This window comes from Heteronotia binoei, chromosome 10, assembly GCF_032191835.1.
Source record: "Heteronotia binoei isolate CCM8104 ecotype False Entrance Well chromosome 10, APGP_CSIRO_Hbin_v1, whole genome shotgun sequence".
Taxonomy (NCBI): domain Eukaryota; kingdom Metazoa; phylum Chordata; class Lepidosauria; order Squamata; family Gekkonidae; genus Heteronotia; species Heteronotia binoei.
In genome coordinates this window covers 36,440,341-36,466,474 of record NC_083232.1, presented here as the reverse complement: position 1 = coordinate 36,466,474, position 26,134 = coordinate 36,440,341, and the positions used below count along the sequence as shown (strand labels likewise).

Here is a 26,134-nt window from a genome sequence, read left to right as displayed (position 1 = left end):
TCCTAAACACATACTGATACAGTAATTCCTCAAATCAGTTGAAATAAACGCATTCAATTAATATATAGCATTTCCGTGTGCTTTGCTGGAGTCTGATAATTTTAGTAATATGAATGGCACTATCTTTGACACATTATGACTGAAAACTTAATTGTGGCCTTTTCTCAGGAAATTGTTCCCTGGACCTACCCATCTGATTTTAATTAACTTGACTTAGATACATTTGGTTTTGTTCTTATTGGCTCCAGTTTCCTAGTGGGAAACAGAATGTGTAACAGAGCATGCTGGTCAAAAGTTTATGGGTTGGATCTGGACTAATGTTTCTGAACTGCTGGCCAGCCTACTCTGATCCATGGCCAGCCAGGCACTACAACTTCATGCTTCCCAACATCTTAACTCTAAAACAGACCCTGCCGTTTTACAGAAAGTAGGGGGAAATTAATATATAATTAAATAATTACAGTCTAGTCCATAGTGAACTTTTTTGCCTTCAGGTCAAAGCTGACTTTTGGCAACTCCATAGAGTTTTCAAGGCAAGAGAAATTCAGAAGTAGTTTACCATTGTCATCTTCTGTGTAGCAAGTTTGGTGTAGTGGTTAAGTGTGCGGACTCTTATCTGGGAGAACCGGGTTTAATTCCCCACTCCTCCACTTGCAGCTGCTGGAATGGCCTTTGGGTCAGCCATCACTCTGGCAGAGGTTGTCCTTGAAAGGGCAGCTTCTGGGAGACCTCTCTCAGCCCCACCTACCTCACAGGGTGTCTGTTGTGGGGGAGGAAGATAAAGGAGATTGTGAGCCGCTCTGAGACGCTGAAACTTGGAGTGGAAGGCAGGAGATATAAATCCAATATCATCATCAACAACCCTGAACTTCCTTGATGGTCTCCCATCTAAATACTAACTAGGGCTGACCTTGCTTAGCTTCTAAAATAAACAAGACTAGAACAAAACAGTGTGTATATACATTAGAACCAAAACAATAATGTAATGATGAATTACACTACACATTGTTTGAAAGCAAGAATCGCTTGTGTGTATCATATTCCAATAGAGCTTTCAACATACATTAATCTGCAATATTTCAAATAATGACAATTTAATTCAGAAAAAAACATTAAGGTCTCTGCATTATTAACAATCAGTTCAAAAGAACAACAGTCTCAACACCAGTAGTATCACTTAGTTAAAATGGACTTTGAAGTCTCTTAATTTGTAATGAATGATGATTGAGCAACAAAGGTGGTAAGTATGCGACTACATGCACCCTGGACTTTAAGCGAGTTTCAAATCCAGATCTTCTTCAAGGTCACAGTTCTACCATGGGTGTTCTAAATGGAATTGAATTTTTAAAAACCCAGAATAAATCAAAGCATTTGCAGTGCAACATATCATGGACCTAGGACTTATAACCAAATGATTTGGTTTTGTTGATCTTATACACTGTGGTTCCCCTTGTTGTTCTGATAACTTCCAAGGTAGCCTGTGCTATCCATGCCACAATGCATAATGAACTTGCAACCTCCTAAATTTCATTGATATTCTAGAAAATATTCACAAGCAGAAAGCAGAGATCTGGACTTACACTGATCCCCATTTGTGGGGCCATGGGAAGGGGTAGAGGCAAGGCAGCCTTCTGCTGGTGGAGAGGGGTAGGACCTGACCAAGCACGGGAAGCAGGGGCCCTCCCTAACTTGATGCAGTCCCTATAGGATGAATTTGTAGACACAAGTCTGGCTAGGGATGGGATGCTGACCTGCAGGACAAAGTGGGAGTCACTTGGTGAGGTAAGTGAGAGGTGAAGTGGAGGAACCTCTCCCTCAGTCTGTGGTTTGATTTGGTCACCCATGCGCCCCCTCCCCCCGACATGCTGTTGATGCAACTTGGGGAGAAATACTTGAGGCCCACTCTGGCTGAGGGCTGGTACACAGGCATGTTGAAGTCATTGGGGGAGATACTTCTGGCAGTGATGATCTTCTGGTTTGAACAAACTGCAGCCCCAAAGTTGGCAAGGGGCACGCCCTGTGGATAAGATGGAATTGACAATGGGGGAGATACTTCTGGCAGTGAGGTTATTCTGGTTGAACTGGCTGCAGCGCCAAAGTTGGCAAGGGGCACGCCCTGTGGATAAGATGAAATTGGCAAAGTAGAAGCCAACCAAGAGGTTGCAGAGGATCATGTATGCTATTGGAGGGTGCCTGGATGCAGCACCATGACATTTCAGCATGGCTGAAGGTCCTGCCTTGTTCTGAGGCAGTTCATTTATTGCATGGATATCTGGCTACACAGAATTGAGGATTCCCTATGCCCTTGGCTGCAGCTGTAGGAGCATTGGCATTGAGACTTGGCTCTTGTGGCAGTATCAATATGGGGTTGGATCCATTCTCTGGAAAATTGCCTGGGTGCCCACTTCCAGAGTATGGGGGTCCTCTTAAGGGATCTTGGCGTGAGGGACAACTGAGGTGCCCAGCCCAGGGGCATGTAAACTGGGTGATTACCTTCACGCTCAGGTGGCAGGGGAGACCCTGGGCTTTCACCCTAGTGAAATCCCTAACCTGCCATCCCAAGGTGAACAGCAGAGCATCGACTGGCAGATGGGTCAGTTGATGAGTGGGATCCTTACCCCATGCTGTGCCAAGGCTTAGTACAGTTGTGACCAATAAAAGTTGTGGCCAATTTTATTCCACTTTTTTCTGAAAATTGTGTGGTTGTGTGTTTCAGTTGAAACTGTAAAGTAAACTAGAATGTGTTAGTAGGGAGGAATTTTGCCTGGGGTGCCTGCCTTGGCCCCTCCCCTTGATGCTGGAGCCACAAACACATTCTGAATCCCAGCCAACAAGAGTCACAGAGCTCAGTGGCAGAGCACATCCTCTGCATATGTCACACATTCTCTGCATTTTCCACATCATCAGTATAAAAGAACTTTGAGTAGCAGGGCTGTGACAGGTCCTTAGACCCTGCATGAAACACTGTCTTGGATGGCTATGGCTAGTCAAAACAGAAAATATGGGAGACGCATGGTCTGTCTTGGTTTAAAGCTGTTTCATAGATCCAGGAGAATTTTCATGGATTTCATTTCTGTTTTTTATATTCTTGCTAGGTACTACAGCTATGGCCAGTCAGTTGGGGCAGCAGAAATGCAATTGCTTGTTGATGGACTCAAAGATCCAACAGTCCTCTGGAGGATATACTACAATCAAGGAAATCAGTGGCTAAAGGCTTTCATTCAGCTTGGCCGCCTCCCACGGCCTTTTCAATTATCTCTAAATAAAGTCAGCCTTGGATTTTATGATGGTGTCTCAGCAATTGATGACATCAGATTTGAGAACTGTACACTGCCACCTCTGGCATTAAACTGTGAAAGTCCTGATCATTTTTGGTGCCAAGACTCTAAAGCTTGTATAGACTGTTTATTAGTATGTGATCTTGTCGATGACTGTGGAGATGGATCTGATGAAGACAACTGCAGTAAGACATTTAATCATTTTTACTTAAATTATAATATTGGATTTGTTTCAGGCATTGTGTAAATCTTTGATCCTCATACATCTCAGACAGAGAGCTTAGAGCACAGCTTAGTTGGCTTAACCTAGCAAATGTACAGAAGGAAAGATTTAAAAAAAAATCAGGGGCTACCACCATTTTCTTTAATGAGAGCTACTTCTGAATAATAAAAAAAATACATCCTGAGCTACTCCCACTCCTCAAGCGTGTTACAAGTAGAATATGGACTAAGTCGTGGCAGTCTGGGAACTGAGGTCTTACTGCTGACCTTGGACTGGAGCACCACTTACACTGGTGCCCAAGGTCAAAAGCTGAGGGGTGCTCCTGGATTCCTCTTTAAATATGGAGGCCCAGGTGGCAGCAACTGCCAGATCAGCCTTCTGTCATCTATGGCTGATAAGGCAGTTGGTCCCCTACGTCGAACGCAATGACTTGGCAACAGTGATCCATGCCACAAGATTGGATTACTGCAATGCCCTCTACATGGGGCTGCCCTTGGCTCGAATCCGGAGGCTTCAATTGGTGCAGAACGCAGCAGCCAGGTTGTTAATGGGCCTTCGTATATGGGAACACATTCAACCTGTGTTGAAAGTGCTGCACTGGTTGCCTATCGCATACCGGGTTCGTTTCAAGGTGTTGGTTCTTACCTTTAAGGCCCTATATGGCCAGGGGCCTGCATACCTAATAATAATAATAATAAATTTTTATTTATACCCTGCCCTCCCCGCCTAGGCAAGCTCAGGGCGGCTTACAGGACATGGTATAAACCATGTTATAACAATAAAAACAAGATAATAAAATTACAATACAATTCATAAATTAAATATTATTAAATAAATAATCTAAAACCAGTATAACTTAATTGTGCCACAATCTCAATATATACAAAGATGGCTTGATGTTACTACCAGGCTCTATTTTAGAAAGCTAGTTGGAAGAGGGCGGTTTTACAAGCCCTTCGGAACTGATTGAGATCCCGCAGGGCCCGTACCTCCTCCGGTAGCTGGTTCCACCATTGGGGTGCCTGTATTGAGAAGGCCTGCTCTCTAGTTGTTTTTAATTTGGCCTCCTTTGGCCCAGGGATTTCCAGAAGATTTTGTGAACTAGATCACAGTGCTCTCTGGGGAACATATGGGGAGGGGCGGTTCCTAAGGTAGGCATGTCCTCGGCCATATAGGGCTTTAAAGATAATAACCAGCACCTTGTAACGAACTCAGTACATAATTGGCAGCCAGTGCAATTCCCGCAGCCTAGGCTGTACGTGTTCCCACCGAGGTAGTCCCATTAACAGTCTGGCTGCTGCATTCTGCACTAGCTGCAGTTTCTGAGTTCAGTACAGGGGCAGCCCCATGTAGAGGGCATTACAGTAGTCTAACCCGAGGTGACCGTTGCATGGATCACTCTTGCCAGGTCGCCTCGCTCCAGGAAGGAAGCCAACTGCCTCACCCGCCTAAGATGAAAAAAGGCGGATTTGGCAGTGGCTGCTATCTGGGCCTCCATTGTCAGGGAGAACTCCAGTAGCACTCCCAAGCTCCTGACCCTGCACACTGGTACCAGTGGCGCACCGTCAAAACCTGGAAGGGAGATCCCTCCCTCTGGACTGCCACGACCTAGGCAAAGGACCTCTGTCTTTGCTGGATTCAATTTCAGCCCACTTAACTTGATCCAATCTGCCATGGCTTGCAACGCCTGGTCCAGATTTATAGGGACATCGCCAGCCTGGCTGTCCATCAATAGATAGAGCTGGGTGTCATCAGCATACTGGTGACAACCCAGCCCATATCTCTGGGCAATCTGGGCAAGGGGGTGCATGTAGATGTTAAATAACATCGGGGAGAGAACTGGCCCCCGAGGCACCCCACAATTAAGTAGGTGTCTCTGGGATAGCTCTCCCCCAATCGCCACCCTTGGTCCCCGACCCTCAAGGAAAGAGGAGAACCACTGTAAGGCAAGCCCCCGAATCCCTGCGTCGGCGAGGCGGCAGGTCAGCAGCCGGTGATCTACCATATTGAATGCAGCCAATAGGTCTAACAGTAGCAATACTGCCACACTGCCTCGATCCAGATGTCGCCGGAGATCATCCATGAGGGCGACCAATACTGTCTCTGTCCCATGGCCCAGGCGGAAGCCAGACTGGAATGGATCCAGGGTGGAAGCGTCATCCAGAAAACTCTGCAGCTGCAACACCACAGCCCTCTCTATAACTTTGCCCAAAAAGGGCAAATTTGAGACCAGCTGGTAATGCGCCAATTCAGCCATGTCTGATGTAGCCCTTTTCAGGAGGAGGCGGACAACTGCCTCTTTCAAAGGGGTTGGAAAAAGACCCTCTGAAAGAGATCTATTTATGATGTCCCGTATAAGACATCTCAGCTCCTCCTGGCTGGCTTTAATTAGCCAGGAGGGGCACGGGTCCAGATCACAAGTTGTTGGACGTGCAGTAGCGAGGATTCTGTCAACCTCCTCCAAGCCGAGGGGGTTGAAATGATCCAGGGTCAAACCAGAAGACAGGCACGGAGCCTCGGGTTCACATACTGTATCCAATATGGCAGGGCAGTCGTGGCGGAGCAATTGGACTTTGTCTGCAAAAAAATTTGCAAAAGCCTCACAGCCTATCTCTAATTCCTTAACATTTGGCTTGCCTTGTGGCAGTGTGGTGAGATTCTGAATTGTCCTAAATAATTGTGCTGGGCGCGAATCTGCAGATGCAATCTTAGCTGCAAAGTACATCTTCTTTGTGGCCTTGACTGCCACCTCATAGGACCTCATAAACCCCCTATAAGATGCTCTAGTCGCTTTGTCACGGGTACGCCACCATTGCCTCTCTAGCCATCTGAGACCTTGTTTCAGCTGGCGTAATTCCGGGGTATACCACAGAGCCAGCCTAGTCCGAGGTCGCAGAGGGCATCGAGGTGCAATCTCATCGATGGCCCTGAAAAGCTGGCTATGGCAGGTCTCAACCAGGTCATCGAGGGAATTGCCAGATGGCCAGGGATCCCGTAGAGCCATTTGGAACCATTCTGGGTCCATCTGGCTCCGCGGGTGAGCCATAATCAGCTCGTCGCCTAGACAGGTTTGGAGTGTAACGTCCACACGAGCTTTAAGGGCGAGGTGGTCCGACCATGGCACCAGTACTGCAGTTATATCATCCACCATGACCCCGGCCGCAAAGATCAAGTCTAACATGTGCCTGGCCTGGTGGGTGGGGGATGTAACAAGTTGAAAGAGTCCCAGCGTCATCATGGATGACACTAGGTCCATCGCCCAACTAGAGGCCAGGTCGTCAGCATGGACGTTGAAGTCACCTAGGATCACCAGCCTTGGGTGTTCCAACGCCTAGCCTGCCACAGCCTCAAGCAGGGACAGCAAGGCATTGGCCGGTGCGCTAGGCAAGTGGTACACCAGCCAAATTGCCAACCCTTCTCCAACTTCCCACGCCAGACTGGCACATTCAATACCCTCGATCCTTGGGGCCGGGAGCGCCCTAAAGGAGTAAGCCTCACATATGAACAACGCCACTCCTCCCGCCGCCCACTAGTCCATGAATGGTGAAAGACCAAGTAACCCGGGGGAGCTGTTTGTGAGAGGGCTACCGTGTCTCCGTCTCAAACCCAGGTCTCGGTCACGCAAGCCAGGTCCATGTCCTGCTCTAGTAAAAACTCTCGAAGGACAGAGGTCTTATTATTAATGGACCTGGCATTGCATAATACCAATGACGAAGGCGGATAATTCAGCCTGACCCTCCTACCTGTCACCCTCGGGATGGGACACAGACTGGAAGGTGATCGAGCACGAACTGGTCTCGATCCCCTTCCCTTATATCGTTGTCTGTTCCCACCACCAGACTTCCCCCTCCCCAGGAGCACTGGAATCCCTAGGCCAGTCATCCCCTGCTAGTGGTAACTGTTGTTGTCATAGCCACCACCACTAGTGCCCATTAACACCGCCCTTAAATAACTCCCCAGTCCACTCCGCCCCACCAGATCCCAATTTTCAAATCAACCCAATCAAGCCCACCCCACAATCTCCCTTTGTATATTAATTGATAAAACACATAATTTAAATCTAATGGCAATATTTGATTATAATCCCACCCTAATAACCACCCTCAAATTAATTTGCCAAGAAAATTATTATATAAATCAGACCCAATCAGTGCAACAACTAATCAAGCGAGTTAATTGACCTAAACTCAAATTATACTAGCAGTTCATGAGTGGATGGAGGTAGAATATTGCAAGAAAAGTGCTATTGTGCTAGTCAGTGCAAGTTCTTCTAGGTTTGAAATAAAATGCGGAGTGGAGTGCTGGGTAAATAAAGTGCAGAGTCAGGTGCAGGCGTTGAAATAATGCCGCGTTGGATGTAATACTGAAAGCAACGATCACACGCCAGGGTATAAAATGACACATATTGAGAGTCCAAGAGTCCTCGACCAATGCTCCCGGTGCAACCCGGCAGGTCAGGGGGAGGTGAAAGCCTCTTCGTCCCCCCCCCCCATCGCGCAACGGGGCTCCACGGTTCTACCTGTGGAATTGGCCAGTCCAGTCAGGGACCCTCGTTCTGCTGAGTAGCCTCAAGATCGTCACTGCAGGCTCTCCTCTCTGCTGGCAGTACCCCAGTCATCGTTGCCAATCACCCCCCGGCGGCACTCCTTTCTCGGTGTCAGACTGCTGCAATACGGACCCCAGCTCGTTGCGTTCACCGTATGGGAGTGGATATCTCCGGCCTCTCATTTGCTGCCGCCCGGCCCCGTTCACCACCCAACCGGCTACAGCGTAATCCAGACCGGCGCCTCAGCCACTTCCACGTCTGCCGGCAGGCCCCACCTCGCTTCGCAACGCCGACAGCGAGTTGAACTCCGTCGGCACTCCATGGGACCCTCCAATATTACACACACCTCTTCCAGGGTAAGGGGGTTACATTACCAATTTGCACTTGTGTTTTTAAAGACTAGCAGGCAGGCGGAGACTCGGTTTCAGATTTTTCCAGGAGCTCTGGCACTTGAGCTCTACCTCGCCACCACCATCTTCTTGACGGACTGCCTTTCCCCACATGTTTCCAGAGAGCACTTCGGTCTGGATCACAAAATCTACTTACAATCCCCAGCCCTAAGGAGGCCAGGCTCATGTCAGCTAGAGCCAGAGCCTTCTCTGTAGTGGCCCCAAGCTGGTGGAATGAGTTGCTGGAAGAGGTCAGGGCCCTGCAAGAGCTCATACAGTTCTGCAGGGCCTGTAAGACGGCACTCTTCCACCAGGCATTTGTGAACTAAGCTGTTGACCACTACAGTTTATAGCAACATGTGAACCACCACCAACAATCTGCTGTATAGCAGTTGCAGAGAGGAGAATTTAAGATCCGCTATACAGAGAATTATAAAATTGGAAAATGTAAGATCATGGCACCGAAACATTTTTTAAAATGTATTTTATGTCTATTTTACTCTATGTTTTATGGTTTTAATGCTGTACTATTTCGTTGAATCATGCACACGCATGTCTATGTGAGCCGCCCTGAGCCCGCCTCAGTGGGAAGGGTGGGTTAAAAGTGGAATTAAATAAATAAGAAAAACACCAAAATGAAACTTATCATCTAAGCCTTACACAAAAAAAATTCCAGGAAATAAAAGCTTAAAGGAAAGAAGCCCAGAGCAGATCTTTTCATAATCTTTTCCTGGGTTCTCTAGGGGCTGCATGAGTTACTCTGCAGCAGCTGGTGAGCTATCAGTAGCTCACAGGCTACCTGTAGGAGACCCCTGCCTTTAACAAATATGCTTAACTGATGCCTGTAACCAAAGCATAGATTGCATAAAGCACCTGAAAAGCAGCAGCCACAGGGAAGCAAAATTCTTGAAACATAAAATTTCTGATGCCGTTTGAGATTCTTACTCAGGAGAATTTTTTAAAGTTTGCATATAACAGACGTATATAGTTTCTTCTTCTGGGAAGATGGAAGAACTCAGAATCATGTAGGGAGTACCAGTTCTGTGTCTGTTTTCAAAATTCCCCTATTGAAGAATCTCAAAGTGCATCAGATATTTTCATGCTGAACTTGTAACTGAAAAAGGAAACTTTATTAAATTTTTGGTTGCACCTCTAGGCTTTGCTTTCTTCTTCTAAATGAAGTATGTCAAAACTGTTTTCATGTAGACTGGGTCCAGACAAGTTGGAGATGTTGTGGGCTAGAAAAGGTGATGTTTTGCTGATAGTGGATTTGGGATTGCTAGAAAGGAATGAATTTGCCATCACTGCTGCCAATTTAAATTAAAAAAATCTGTGTATGCTCATGAACCCAGCCTTGCTCCTAGAAGTTTAAGCCAATGTATTGTGAGAAGCACATTCTATCCTCTGTGTTTGGTTCACAAGGTAGTTCCCCCCTCTTGGTCGCAGCTGACCTGGCCACACCTCTATAACTTGGAGAGTGGATTATTGTGGTACTCGTTATATGTTGTAACCCTTCATAGGGGGTTCATCCTTGATGGCCTCTCAGAACTTGATACAAAATACAACAGTTGATAGACGGCGGCCTCGCTAATCAGCCAGTAAAAGAATGCACTTGTGAATTTTCTTTTTAAAAGGTATTGATGACATCCAATGCACCACCTGAGGAAGGCATTCCTTCTTGCTGATGCATGTCAGCTTCTTTAAAAAAAATACCTAGGCAACTAAGTAACAGGTTTGCTATATTCCTTTGTGCATTCGTTCTTAGCAGAGGGCAAAAAATAAATTTGACAAAGCTGAATTCTCTGTATGAAAATCCTTTAGTAGGTATCATAGTCCAGTCCATTTATTGTAATCAGCCATTGGCTGTTACATGTCTACAAAAATCTCAAGGAGGTACCATAGTCTGACTAGATTAGACCAGAGGAAGCCTGTGTTGAAAACAGGGCAGGAGGGTGGGCCAAGTGCAGGAAAAGGTCTGCTAAGGGGTGAGCGGTACCAGGTCTAAATAGGCTGGCCTCTGTCCCCACCAGTGTCACAGCGCCAGTGTCTCTGCTCCCTCTAGCCAAGGGGGCAAATTGGCTCCTATCCTGCAGCATACCTTGTGAGGACATAAAGGAGCCATAAAAAGTGTGTGTGTGTGGGGAGGGGGGGATCCAGATCCCGTTTGCCGCAATTCTGTGTAAGTCTGCTCAGAAGAAAGTCTCACTATATTGCTTATTCCCAGTGTGTATAACAGCTTTTGATTAGTATATTTGCAGAGATTACTTTTTGCTTGTATTGTATCATCCATTGTGTGGTGTTTTTCAGCAGAACATAATCAAAAAGGAAAATTAAAGACAATGTGCATTCAATGTTAGAAGAGGGAAAAGGAGAGAGAAGAGCCAAGATCAGCTAGTGATGGATATGGGCAAATGCAGTGAGGTGAGCTCAGGCTTTACTTCAACAGGAAATAAGGAACGAAGGGTTCAAAAGAACAAAATCCACAAGTGGATTTTGAGGATGGAGGCAGCCCTACCGATTTCTGGAAGGATATTCAAGCATTTCTGATGCTGATTATTGTGATTAGCACCTAGTGTTACCAGGTCCCTTCATTGCACTGGCAGGGGGATTTGGGGTGCATTCCTGGAGTGGGCAGGAATGTCATGTGAAGTGCTGACACCACCTAGAAATGATGTCAGTATGTCGGCAACATCAGGGATTATGCTCTGCAGGGGAATTTGGGGGGGCATTCCTGGAATGGGCAGGGACATCATGCAAAGTGCTGACACCACCTGGAAATGATGTCAGTATGTTGGTAACATCAGAGATGATGCTCTGCTTTCTGGAGAAAACTCTATGCTAAAACTGGCCTCAAACCATCGAGTTCTTCCCAAAAAGCAGAGTGTAGCCCCTCCCCCAACATCACCAATGTGCTGATGTCTGGGTGATATCAGCATGTTGAGTGCAGCATCACTGGTTTTTTTTGAGGGAAATTTCTTCCTCTGGCCAGTGGTGGGCAGGGGCCCATTAAAGTGGTAGATCCTCTGCCTCCTATTGTGCAAAGTGATTATTAGCAGTTTATTTCCATCTTCAGGTGGTCATTGTTTCCATTTTGTTTTTCTTATTCAAAAACTACCATAAGTTCTTCTGTAAAACTCCATCAAACTAGACAGCCAATGTGGCTCAATGATTAGACTGCTGGATTGGGACCTGGGACATTCTGGTTTGAATTCCTGCTGTGTGCCATGGTGATCCTTGGCTGGCCACAATCTGTCAGTATCACCCACCTGAAAAAATAAGCTCACAAGGTTACAGTGCAGATAAGGTGGCAGAAGGAATAATAATGTGGCAGGATGCTTTGGGTACCTGTTACAGAGAAAAGCTGGATGTAAATAACAGTAATGATAAGTATCTCTGTTTTCAGAGGCCACCAGAACCTAATATTAACACTGGAGCTTTGAATCTACAGCTCTTATAACTTCTTAGTGAAAAAGCTGCTTTAATTCACCTGTTTTACACTGTATTCCAAGACTTATGTGAAAGAAGGGAAAGGTTGACCCATGAATCCACATGGTGCAGAGTGGTAAAGGTGCAGTACTGCAGCCGGAGCCCTCTGCTCACGACCTGAGTTCGATCCCAGCAAAAGCTGGTTCACGTAGCCGGCTCGAAGTTGACTCAGCCTTCCATCCTTCTGAGGTCAGTAAAATGAGTACCCAGCTTGCTGGGGGGAAAGTGTAGATGACTGGGGAAGGCAATGGCAAACCACAAAAATGTTCAGTGTGGAAAAAATGAAAGACTTTGGGGAGGAAAACTTTCTCAAAACAGTGTACTTTGTTCACCCATTGTTTGCAAATTGTTCTTCCCCCAATATACAGTTTAAGCACCATATTTATTTCTTGTATCATGGGGAAATATGGAGAACGAAGTTAAAGGGAAATGTCTGCTTCCTCAAAAGTAGAAAATTGCTTTCTGGGTTTCCAAATGTGAGAAAGGAATATAAATCACCTATACTGCTCTGGCAAATTGCCCTGTTATTCAAGTAACCATGGAAAGTCACTAGACCCTTGTGTGTTCTCTCAAGATTGCTGTGCTTTGTTGCATTTTGAAAACAGACAATCAGAACCTATGTTTTATTTTGGGTACTGTAATATGATATCTACTGACTTAACTTTCTCTTGCCTAAAATTACCATGGAAAGGATCTGTCTCTCTCATACTTGTGTAATCCATCTTAAATTTAAGTACAGTTGAATTCAGGTGTCATTATTATTATCTTTTGTTTTTACTTCCTTGGTTTCAGTGGGTGCACTGCAGTGCAACTTTGAGTTTGGACTCTGCAACTGGGAACAAGATACAGATGATGACTTTGACTGGACCAGAAACCAAGGCTCGACTCCCACTCTGAACACAGGACCAATGAAGGATCATACTCTGGGCACAGTCAAAGGGCACTACCTATACATAGAGTCTTCAGAGCCACAGATGTTCCAAAACAGAGCAGCTCTGCTGAGCCCAGTCTTTAATTCTACTTTTGCAGAAGATAGCAAAAGCTGCATTTTTCGCTTCCACTATCATATGTTTGGAAAGCATATTTACAGACTGGCAGTTTTCCAGAGAACAGCAAGCAACACAAGGGGACATCTGCTGTGGCAAGCATTTGGTAATCAAGGAAACAGATGGATAAGGAAAATCCTTTACATTAGGAGTTCAGAGCCATTTCAGGTATGGTCCTTTCAGACGCTGATCTGCATGCTTAGAGAGGAATGAGGAAATGGGAAGAAAAAAGTTTTCCCCTTCTTTTATGAAAGATAATGGACGTTTTATATCGTCTTTGAAAAAGTTCTCTTTCATAAGTAAACATTATCCAGGGACTGTTGGCTGATGTTCTACTTCAAAATGTGTTACAAACACACACGGAGAGAGATTTTAGATACTACTAGTGTTTCCAGTTTTAGAAGAGTAGCCATGTTAGCCTATTGCAACAAAAATAAAACAGGAATCTTTTGGCTCCAGACTAACAAATCCTTATCCTAGTGTAATGTACTGGGAGACGAGACGTGGTGAAGGCATAGGTCTTTATTGGCTAGTACATCACCGCAACTGAGAACACGCGGCCGGGTCCGCTAATATATACATGCCTCCCGGAACATCCCCTTCGCTGGCCAGCCCAATCCTGGCCAGTTAAACTTCCCGCCCTTGGTCAGGATTGGCAGTGGCTTTTCCCGCGCTGCGCGCGGCGACCCGAGGGTGGCTCGGGTCGCGCGGCGCTTGCGCTGAGTCCGATACACTACACTCCTCCCCTCCTAGTTTAAACTACATAGTCCTGTAGGTACGCTGGCGTCCTGCGTTCCCGTGTTGATCTCCTCGGGGTTGCCGTTGGTGTGGGGCCCGATCCCAACGTGGGTGGCGCCGTTTCTGGCTGTTGCCGGCCCGGGTCAGGTGCTGGCTCCGGTTCTGGTCCCGCGGCTGCGGGGGCCTCGTACGTGGGTAGCTCCTGTATTGGCGGGGCCCCTTCTGGCGGTTCCGTGGCTGGCGGTTCCCTACTCACTGCCTCTTCTGTCTCCTCGGGTAGGGTGCGGCGGCGCAGCTGGTCGATGTGCCGCCTCAGCACCTGGCCTCCGGCGGTGGTTACCTCGTATGACCGGGAGCCTGTTACCCTCAGAACCCTTCCCGCCAACCACTCGGGGCCGCTTGCGAAGTTTTTCGCATACACTGGGTCGCCCGGAAAGAATCGGTCCGGGTGTAGCCTATCTAGACGAGTGGTCAGTTTCCTCCCCATGAGCAGTTCTGCGGGGCTGAAACCGGTTACAGGGTTTGGGGTGATCCTGTTGTGGAACAGGAATGCTGAGAGGCGGTGGTCCCAATCCCCATGTACTATACGGCCAAGGGCCTCTTTGGTGGTCCGCACCATGCGCTCCGCCTGGCCGTTGGTGGCTGGATGGAATGGGGCGGACCTTATGTGCCTTATGAGGTACCGGTCGGTGAACTCCCGGAATTCCCGGGAGGTGAATGCCGTGCCGTTGTCCGTCACCAGGGTGTCAGGGATCCCGTGTGTGCAGAGGACCCTTCTGAGCGCCCTGACTGCTGCTGCGGTGGAGGTCGAGGCCACCGGGATTACCTCTAGCCATTTTGTATATGCGTCCACAAGTATAAAGAAGATCTGGCCCTGATACGGCCCCGCGAAATCCACATGGAGGCGGGACCACGGCCGCCCGTTCGACTCCCACCTGTGGACCGGGGCGGACGGCGGATTGGGTCTGGACTCCTGGCATGGTTGGCACCTTCTTACCCACCCCTCTATTTCCTCATCCATGCCCGGCCACCACACGTAGCTCCGGGCCAGGGCTTTCATTCTCACGATGCCCGGGTGGGTCTCGTGGAGATCCTCCAATACCTGTCTGCGCAGGGGGGGGGCACCACCACCCGGCTCCCCCAGAGTATGCACCCCTTGTGTGTCGATAGCTCGTCCTTCCTGGACGCGAACGGCCGAAATGCTTCTTCCACCTTGCCCGAGGGCCACCCCCTTCCCACCCAGTCCCTGACCCGTGCGAGGATGCGGTCTCTCCCAGTCGCCCGAGCCACCTCGTCCGCGTGCAGTGGGCGCTCGGGGAGCGACTCAATGAGCATCACCCCGTGTGCCGGGGCGGGATCTGGGTCCGTTGTGGGTAGCGGCAGGCGGCTGAGGGCATCTGCGTGACCCATTGCTTTACCGGGGCGGTGTATCAGAGCGTAAGTGTATGAATTCAGGAACTGGTTCCACCTTAAAACCCTCTGAGACAGAATCTGGGGGGTCTGACGATCGGGGGCTAGGAGGCCGAGGAGCGGCTTGTGGTCAGTGGCGATGGTGAAACGCCTACCGTAGAGGTAGTCGTTGAACTTTTGCACCCCCGCCACAATCGCCAGGGCCTCCTTATCGATCTGGGCGTAGTTCCGCTCGGCAGGGGACAGAGTCCGGGAGTAGTAAGCGATCGGCGCCTCTCTCCCGTCCGGGAGTTGGTGCCCTAAGACCGCTCCTACTCCGTAGGGGGAGGCGTCGCAAGCCAGGATCAGGGGTAGGTTTTCATCGTAGTGATGAAGTACCGCGTTAGAGACCAAGAGGTCTTTCACTGCCTGGAACGCCGCGGCTTGGCGTTTACCCCAGACCCACGGGGCCTGTTTATCTAACAAGCGGTGCAACGGTTCCGCCACGGCGGCTTTGTGTGGCAGGAATGCATGATAAAAGTTCAATAATCCTAAAAAACTCTGTAGTTCTGCCTTGCATTTGGGGGCAGGGGCCTGGACTATGGCCCTGGTCTTGTCCGCCGTCGGGTGAATTCCCGCCGCGTCCACGGCGAACCCCAGGAACTCCACTCGGGGAACACCCAACAAACATTTCTCCTTTTTGACTCGCAGCCCCGCCGCTTGGAACCGTCTGAGGACCTCTCGCAGGCGGCAGCTGAACTCTCCTTCGGTGGGGGCGGCGATTAAAACGTCGTCAAAGAAGGGTTGAACTCCGGGGATCCCTTTCAAGAGAGAGTCCATTATGCTCTGGAATATCCCTGGAGCTACACTGACCCCGAACTGCAGCCGTTTAACCCTGAACGCGCCCCTGTGGGTCACGATCGTCTGCGCCTCCGCTGTCTTAGCGTCGACCGGCAGTTGCTGGTATGCTTGTGCTAAGTCCAGCTTTCCAAAAACCCTCGCCCCGGCTAGTGCTGCGAGGACGTGGCTAACCACCGGGACTGGGTAGGGGTTGTCTTGCAGCGCCTTATTGATCGTGCACTTGTAGTCAGCGCAGATCCTAACCTCCCCGTTGGGTTTGACTGGCGTTACTATGGGGGTCTCCCATTCCGCATACGTTACAGGTTCTAGGACGCCCTGGGCTGTTAGGCGGTCCAGTTCTGCCTCTATTTTAGGCTTAAGGGCGAACGGGACGCGCCTCGCTTTAAGCCTTATGGGCCTGACCATTGGGTCTATCGGTAAGGTGATGGGCGGACCCTTGTAGCTCCCCAAGGACCCGTCGAAGACCTCGGGGAACTCCAGGCAGACCCCGTCGAAATTGCTGGCCTGCAATTGGTCCACCCCCACCAGCTGGATCCCCAGTGGATTGAACCACGCCAACCCGAGAAGTGTGGTCAGTTGGCGCTTGACCACTAGGATGTCTAGGGGCCCCCTAAAACCCCCTCTTTCTACATGCACCCGGGCCCACCCCACGATGTGTACTGGGTTCTTCTGAAAGTCCCTCAGTACGAAGTCCGCTGGCCTCGTTTGGATGCGGCGGCGGGGACATAGTTTCTTGAGGGTTTCCTTCGAAATGATAGAGATGGAGGAACCCGAGTCTACTTCCATGATGCAGGGGGCGCCCTCGATTAGGACCGACATTTTGACCTTGTCTGGGGCCGAGAGGGGCAAGTTCAATACCTGCAGACTGGTGGATGCCGTCGTGTGTGTGTCCAGGGAGTCGTGATGTGCTGACGGTTGGCGGCGGCTGTTCTTGGCCCGGCAAGCCCGGGCGATGTGGCCTGTCTTTCCGCAGCTGCGGCAGTCCAGGTTGCGGTACGGGCAGTCCCGTCGCTCGTGGGGGTCGCCGCAGCTGGCGCACCTGGAACTGGTGGTGGCGGTGGCCCTCTCCGTCGCTCGTTGTCTCGCGGGGGCCCGTGTGTCCGTTCTCTGAGGCCTCCGGAGCTGAAACGCTTCTTCCTCTGCTCGGTCTTCCAGCTCTGTTTCCCCTTGGTGGACTGCTTCGCCGCGTGGCTGGCCGAACGCCTTGGTGGCCCTCTCGAACGCCGTCGCCTCGTTGAAGGCTTGTTGTAGCGTGAGCTCCTCCTTAGCGAAGAGCTTCTGCTGCAGTCGTTCGTCTCGGAGGCCCCAGACGAAACGGTCCCTCAGGGCTTCGTCCCTTTTGTCAAAATTGCAGTTCCCGGCGATCTGTCGAAGGGCCGCCAGGTAGACCGCCGCTGTCTCCCCCGACTTTTGGTCCCTCTTGTGGAAGAGGAATCGGCGGGCGACGATGGACGGTTGGGGCGAAAAGTGGCCCGTGAGGAGTCTCACGACTTCCCGGTAGGTCCTCTCGGTCAGCTTAGCTGGAGCGGAGAGGCCTCTTGCGATCTCGAAAGTTTCTTCTCCACAGACGCTCAGCAGGACGTCTCTCTTCCTGTCGTCATCTTCGATCAGGTTCGCCCGCAGGTAGCACTCGACCCTTTCGGTGTAGGTCTCCCATCTCTCGGGGTGCTCCGGGTTGAATTCCGCAAGATGGCCCGTCGTTACTGTAGAGTTCGCCATGGTGGCGGCGGGCTGTGCGATCCTGCGGTCTCACGCCTTCCTCGTCTCCGGCCCGGTCAGGTTCCCCTCGGGGCGGCCGGACCTATCTAGATCCCATCCTCGTCGCCAGTGTAATGTACTGGGAGACGAGACGTGGTGAAGGCATAGGTCTTTATTGGCTAGTACATCACCGCAACTGAGAACACGCGGCCGGGTCCGCTAATATATACATGCCTCCCGGAACATCCCCTTCGCTGGCCAGCCCAATCCTGGCCAGTTAAACTTCCCGCCCTTGGTCAGGATTGGCAGTGGCTTTTCCCGCGCTGCGCGCGGCGACCCGAGGGTGGCTCGGGTCGCGCGGCGCTTGCGCTGAGTCCGATACACTACACCTAGCATGAGCTTTTTTGATCCGTGTACCAGATCCTCATTATATATAGTTATTGCACGATGTAGTGGTTAAATAAGACTAGATCTGGGAGGCCCAAGGTTGAATCTTGATTTTGCCATGAAAACTTGCTGGGTAACCTTGGGCCAGTCAGCATAACCTTCCTCACCAGGGCTGTTATGAGGATAACACAGAAGAGACAAAAACAACATAAGATGCTGTCTGCTGCCATTGGATGAAAAGGTGAGATGTAAATGAAGTAAATAAATAATAACACAAAAAATTATTGTAAAGAGCAGGGACAAAGGTGCATAAATTGTAGGAAATAGATGGTGAGGTGTAAAATTTAAATGCAATCAAGAAAAGTGCAGAAAACATTCACAATACCAGTAATCAGAAATTTCCCTAGTTTTATTGTGCTAGTTAAGATCTGTAATGATGGAGGATCCCCAAGCTCTTGTTAAGCCCTTCTTGATGGATTATAATTCAGGAGTTTCATGCTTAGCCTCTCATTGAATTCCTTCTGCTGTTATTTAGATCTATACCTATTTTTGTGTGCTAGCATAGATTGACATTCACATGGGTATTTAGGTTGGGGGAGAGCCAGACCCAACCAACAGTATAATGGGAGGAGGTGACAGTCAAGCCTTAGCCCATTTTTGCCACAATTGGCCTGTTCCAAGTAAGCTTTCAAATCTGAAGCCCACTGACATCCCTACCATTAAATTAAAGAATCAATCCATCCCTAGACAGTTATTTTCCAGTGACTTGTTTTCATGACTCTTGTAATATTTAGATGGAAGAATGATATGGGTAATGCAAAGGTGAATATTGCCTAGCGATTGCCTAGCCTCTGCATCGCTACAGTCAGGAGTCACTTCGTAGAAAAATAGATGGTAAAGCTCATCCAGGGATTGTTATGCAGCTGCACCTACTATTCAATGGACAAGGAGGTAGAATTCTCAGAAGGAGGAGGTGGAACTCTCAGAAAAGTTCAGGAGCTGCGCTCTTGTGAGCTCCCACTGAATCCGAGGCCTGGCTATAGTAATATGTTGATTAAGGCACAGCTATGATTCTTTACATCTATGGAAACATCATTGCTTCATTCTGGGACCCTGTATCACCAAGCTGATCTCTAAAATCCAATCCAATGCAGCGTTACTCCAGGAAGTCCATTGATTTCAGTTTAATTTAATTTTTCCATTTATACCCTGCCTTATCTTGCAAATGGATAGAATTGTACTGTTGAAGTATGTTGAAAAAAACTGTGAACTGTGGTGTTATCACTGTTACTACTTTCTTTATTCCTTTGATATTAACTGACTTGTGAAATGAAGGATACTGACTTCTATCTTCCAGTTGTAATTTTTGAAAATTCTCTGATAAATGAACACTGTGTCTGGGGCAGTGATGCTCTGTATTATTGATACTTGGGGGGCATAGTGGGCAGGCTTCTGGAAGTTTGTCCCTGTTGATGGGCCTCCTGATGGCGCCTGGGTTTTGGCCACTGTCTGACAGAATGATGAGCGGCTGGCCTTATCCAACATGGCTCAGATTTTTATATTTTTAATGTCCAAGTATATGTTGCAGGATGCTTCAAGAAATATAAAGTGATAATTTAATCACTTTTTAGCATGTTCAGACTGCTTCACAACAGCTAGGCAAACTAGGTCAGTGTGGTTGTCACCCTACTAGTCACTTAGTTTTAAGTCCCTTGAGGTCCTACTTGTGTATGACAAAGGGAGCTTTTACTGTGGAAAACTTTGCTCCCAAAATCTTGTAAGTCTCTAAGGTGCTCCTGGGTTCAGATCTAGCTCTTCTACTGCAGACCAGCATGGCTACCCTATTGAAACTTAATTCAGTAGTGTAATTCTGGTTGGGATGAAACTGTTGGATGGAAAATTTATGTCTTGCCTAACACCACAGAATGAATTTAAGGCACTGATAAAATTTACATTGTTGACTGCCTGAATCATGGTTTAAGTTTCCTTTAATCATGATGCTACTACCCAGAAGAGTAGCTAAAAGTGGTATGTAAATGCTGTTATAAAAACTCTCAGTGAAAGGAGGTACTATACATTCAGAACACTCTTTTTTCTGGAAGTACTTCTGGTATGTGCATTGTAGACAAATGTAACATGTGAACACTTTGATCATGGATGTGTGTAATAGTAATAACTATGACTGAAAAAACACCTTTTCCGGTTCCTCTTGAAATAGCATGCTAGACATAGTCTGAACTTCTCTTATGGAGAAGAAAAATGGTTTTGTGTGAACCTAACCTCAGAATGTATTCCCTGTCCCCAGACTTACAGGTAGTTACGGTTATCTTCATTCATAATAGTCATCTATCTTGTTGCCTGATCCAAACTTTTAGAATTATTTCAGACTGGTGCAGTTTCATGTTTTCCATATAAAATATGTTGGGAACAGCTGCACTGGCCAGTGACGTCTTATATTGATTAAATATACCACTTTTGTCCTCAGTGGAAAATCAATACCTGATGCAATTTTTACTCAGGATGGAGAACAGTATTTTTTAAAATAATCCCTTTGTCAGGTATTTCCTTTTGTATAGTAAGCAAAAGCTTTTAAGCATGTAGTGACAAAAACAATGCAAAAAAAAAGGCCTTTCAATTGTACAGTGACAAAAACAATGCACACAAAAGGGCATTCTTAAGATCCTGTATACTTGTCAGGGGAGACAAGAATACCTATAACAGCCTGATTCCCTTAATATCAGATATGTAGGTCTTGATTAGTTACTAAAATTATATACTGCCAAATGTTTGTTTTGGATCTGTGCTAAACTTATTCCATTATGTATTGTTGTGAATTTCTCTTATGTTTGCTTGCTTCTTTATTATTTTTGTATCATACTTTTCAGTTTTGGAACTCATGATAGACACATAATATCCAGCATGTGTAGTGGTCACAGTGTTGGATTAAGATCCAGGAAAACAAATTCCTGCTATGCAGAGGAAGTTTGCTGGATGAGCTTGGGACATCCTAACCAGCCTCACATTACAGTTGTTGCAAAGGTCAAATGGAAGAGGGGAGAATTATGTTGTGAAGCACTTTGGGTCCTCACTGAGGAGAAAAGTAAAAAGGTAAAGGTAGTCCCCTGTGCAAGCACCATTCATTTTTGACTCTGGGGTGATGTTGCTTTCACAATGTTTTCACTGCAAACTTTTTATGGGGTGGTTTGCCATTGCCTTCCCCAGTCATCTACACTTTCCTCCCAGCAAGCTGGAAATTCATTTTACCGACCTCAGAAGGCTCAAGCTGAACCAGCTTTCACTGGGATCAAACTCAGTTCATGAGCAGAGGGCTCTGACTGCAGTACTGCAGCTTTACCACTCTGCACCGTGGGGGTATACATATGTTCTCCATTGGTCTAGAATCCAAACACTGACCAGACCCAAACTTTCTTCGTTCAGGAAAGCTACTGCATTATTTGTTCTCTGTTGTACCTGCTAAACCATAAGGAATCACTAGAAATCAATAGAATCATAGAGTTGGAAGGGACCTCCAGGGTCATCTAGTCCAACCAATACTCTTGGTCTTTTATTAATTTGATAGTTGGAACTGATATAAAGTCCCCATCATACAGAGATGGGAACATTAGGGTTGCCAGGTCCAACTCAGAAAATATCTGGGGAGTTTGGGGGTGGAGTCAGGAGACTCCCATTCCCTAAAATAAATAAAAATACAGCAGTGCACTTCACCTGAACGCAGTTTTCATTTCCTCAGCCCCCTGCAGCTAAACTTCCACTAAATAAAAGTGAACACACACACTTCTCACAAAACAGCCAAAATAAACACAGCAAGCACACACTTTTGTGATCTCACTGGGACAATTTACTTGTGCTGCTGACTATAACCACCAGCTTCTTCAGACTAATAGGAAAATGAAAGAACAGCTTAGGGAGTGGAGTTTTCCTCCAAACAAACAGAGGGACTGAGAGCCACCTGGGTCTGTCTGCTCACCCTGCCCCCTTGCAGCTTACCTACTGAGATTTAAAGGCATACACACATTCAGAAACACAAACAGTTGCAATCCTCTTCTAAATCTGCCGAGGTTTGTAAGCACATAATGGCTATTAGGGCAGGACTCCCCCCGCTGCCAATCGGCTGTCTGGCAGCAAGGAGGAGCCTGAAAAACTGCAGGATCCCCACCTGGTCCTGCAGATTGGCAAGCCTAATTTACATGTATCTGAAGTACACTTTGCTGGAAGTAAGTCCTATTGATTAAAATGGGACTTACTTCTAAGTTACCTGCTTAGGATTGCTTCCTAACATGGCAGTTCTAAAGAGAGTTATGTCCACAATAGGTAACAGAGGGGTACCTCTGTAGGACTGCACTTTCAGAAAAGTTGAAGGCAGGGATCTCATAAGCAACTTTTCCTTTGAAACTGCAATAATAATTGGCATGTCATTTGTGAAGAAATAATTGTTGCAGCACTTGTTTGTTTTAAGAACCAATGCTGTTAGCAGTTCCTCTGATTTCAAATTCCTCTGACATCCTACAGAGACAGGTCTTTCTTGGTCACATCACAGTCTCTGGAGCTAATAGCTTCAGTTATCAAAGGCTGTGTTGGAAAAAACGTTGTACCAAACCCCAATATAAACTAACAGAAAACATTGCTGCACATCAAAGAATCTGTTAACAGATTGTACTGCTGCAGTCTACATAGCCAGACATTTTGTGCTGATCAGGTCTGCATATAATTGAAGGGGCATCACAGTTCAGTGAAAAATAGATAAGGGAGTTTGTTCAGATGGCCAAAAAAGCTGGTTGAGGGACAGATCCTCATGGGCTTCCCTGTAGGTACAGGCCTGTTTTGCTGTCTGAAGCTGGGTTCAAGTTGTATTTTGAAAGGGCAAAACTGGATGTATCAGACTGCCTCCATTTGTGGGAAAACCTTTGTTTCATAACTTCATTTGTGAGCAGGGTTTTTTGACATACAATTAATAAAAATAATATGGCAGTTTGAACAGAAACATTAAATGTTTTCAAGTATTCCATTGTTAATCTATGTTTTTAATGTTTTATGAACAATATAGTTTATATATGGGTTATATATTTTTAGAAAAAGAGGTAAGCAGATGCCTTGAATACTGGATAAGTCATGTAACCTATATGTAATCCAGTGATTTTGGCAGGTCTACTCAGAAGTAAGTTCCACTTTATTCAGTCAGGCTTGCTTCTAGAAACATGTTTTTACATTTCAGCCTTATTTGCTGTGTGCTGTGATGTGACCAAGGTTGTACAGTCTGATAGTCGCACAGCATTGGCTTGAGAGCCCCCAGATACCAATTAATACACCCTTATGTTAGGCATGCATTAGAGAGCTACGGGTAAAATGAGAGCACTGAAGGGTTCTATTCAGCTATAGTTTGTAATGGGTCCAGGAAAAACCTTTTAAAATCATTACCCACACGGGGGGGGGGGGGGGGAGATGTTCATTTCTAATTCATTCTAATACAAGGGCTCTAATATAGTGTCTACTGTGTTAAAATGAAAAATTGCCTTTGTTTTTGGCATCAGCAAAAACTTGATAAAAATTAAATTCATTCTAAGGTCTGTACTCTTAATTTTGAAACACTGGACTGAAATTAATTGCATTGCTTTTTATCATATCTGCTTGTATTTTTATCTAATTTTTCATCTCATGACTCCTGCGTTTAAAGGAAAGAGGGTTGCCTAAGTTTTCCATTCCTTGGCCTCCCAGCTCAGTTAAATGATTTATTACCAATCAACATTAGTTTTTGAAGTAGTTTTAGTTGTAGGATGCCTTATATGATTAATCACAAGTTAGCTGATTTATTACACTTTGAAAGACGTAAACTATGTTAGAAACAAAAATATTTTCCTCACTTCCCCTGATGGTGTCTGGTGCAGTCTGTGGATGTTTCCATGTTTTGTTTTGTTTTTTTTAAAATGCTGATAGAACCTTCCTTGAAATGCCTGGGACTGTAAGAGGAAAAACAGACATGATGGTGAGAGAACCATGAATGGAATTTTTCAGTGTGATGAGAGCCAAATGAAATCCCCTTTCAGATGTGTGGAGACAGGAGAGGTGCCTTTAATAGAATCCCTATGATTTTCATGTACACATCATGGATGTCCACATCATGGATGTCCTTCTCTGTCTAAAACAGGGTGAATGACTATTTGTACAAGTGCAATGTGATGGGGGTGGTCCTAGCCGACAGAATGTTGCAACCACAGTTTTAGCTACTGTTGCACTAGAAGCCACATTACAATCATGCATACTTTAAAACTTTTTGTTAGCTTTTTCTTTTTTCAGTGGCTTTAAATAGTTAATTTGATTATATTTCTATTGTATTGTGGGTTCTATGCATTGATGAGGTGAAGCATAAGTGATAGCAAGCTCTTTAATAAGTACAGCATAGTAGGTGGCTGCACAAACAAGACTCAAGACTGAGTCAACGAGGCAAAACTTATATACATCTCTGGGTTCCCGCGCAAGCACGTTATTGGGTCATTCCAACCAGTGGTGGCTTGTGATTGGACCAGGGATTTGGATCCCAAATCCCGAAGCTCCATTGCTGTTATCATGCAACCATCATGGTGCCAGTTTGGTGTAATGGTTAAGTGTGCAGACTCTTACCTGGGAGAACTGGGTTTGATTCCCCACTCCTCCACTTCCACCTGCTGAAATGGGTCAGCCATAGCTCTGGCAGAGATGGTCCTTGAAAGGGCAGCTTCTGGGAGAGCCCTCTCAGCCCCACCCACCTCACAGGGTTTCTGTTGTGGGGGAGGAAGATAAAGGAGATTATGAGGTACTCTGAGATTCGGAGTGGAGGGCGAGATACAAATCCAATATCATCATCATTATCTCCTCCTCCTCCTTGTAAGCCAAAATGCCCTCAAAATGAGGTTGGGGAATTGTCAGGTGGGCACCTGGCTTAATCAGGATCTTTTACCTGTGTATACAGGATTCCACGTCCAGAAATTAATGCTTAAAAATATTAGGGACTCTAATTAAGTAAAACAATTAAAATTTATTCAGAAAAAATATAGGCTTCCATACAAGATAAAATACTCATAAAATCATACATACAGTCCTAAGAAAAATAGATAGAGAGATAGGGGAACACATGGGTAAACGAACTGGGTGATATTTACCGATCGTAGTCTTCAAGGAAGGCTTCAATGGTGACAAGCGAGGAAGTGGGAGAGGGGACCCGAAACTGATCGGGGATGTATCTAGACAGCGGAATTGGGATACTGCTAGAAGCACACCTGTGGGTAGCTAGTCCACAGGTTATAAGGACTATCTTAAGCCCTTAGGGGATGGGAGGTACAAGGGAGGAGGAAGGTGGTCAGCTGATGCATGACCTCACTAAAAGGGGAGGCTTCGCAGTGACCATAAGGGCTAGACTACTGTGATAGCCAATAGCCAATAGAAAGTTCATTGGTGTCACCTAATTGGGTGCCCATTCCTGACCAATGAACAAACAGACTTGGATCCTGGATACCTGAGTGAATTTTCAGGTTGAAATGGACCAGGGTGGGGGAAATCACTGGGTGGAGGTGTGCTTGAGTTATCTAAAAGGATGACAATAGAGGGCCAAATTGTTATCTAAGGTAACACCCGGTTTACACAAAGGAACTTGGCTCGGGCTGAAGATGGTCTTCTTCTGTCTTGGCACCAGTCTTTGTCTTGAGTTCCGTTGGACAAAGACAGTGGCGGTTGGGCGATTAGCCACGCCTGGGGGTGGGTTGATTGCCTACAAGCACAGGTGTCATCTGGCGAGTACGTGAGCCGTTCACTTCGCTGGAATGGAGTTTGGCCTGGTAGGAAGATGGCTGCATGTGGTGTTAGCCCTCCACAGTGGATTCCATGGTTAGTGCTTCAAAACCGTTCGCCTGGATAGCTCCTGGCGGCGCAGTCTCCTCTGTTCCACGGCCAAGATGGATGTCATACAGAACCGTGGAAAGCCCTCTGTTCTTCTGGCGGTCACTCTTGTATCGGTCCTGAGTGCCTTCATAGCGTTATGGCTGCTAGTACTGCATAAGTCCCTTTCGCCCCTGGATAGGTTTTCTCACACTCTCTGGCCAGAC

The 26,134-nt window shown here is 47.0% G+C and overlaps 1 protein-coding gene across 1 annotated transcript in view; it reads left to right on the top strand.

The window, feature by feature from the left end:
• The window catches only part of MALRD1 (MAM and LDL receptor class A domain containing 1), a 367,497-nt gene that overhangs the window by 11,347 nt on the left and 330,016 nt on the right, over nt 1-26,134 (top strand). The window contains exons 7-8 of the mRNA XM_060248396.1: nt 3,096-3,463; nt 12,715-13,136. Of these exons, the coding sequence (XP_060104379.1) occupies nt 3,096-3,463; nt 12,715-13,136 (790 nt within the window). The remainder of the gene's footprint in view (nt 1-3,095; nt 3,464-12,714; nt 13,137-26,134) is intronic.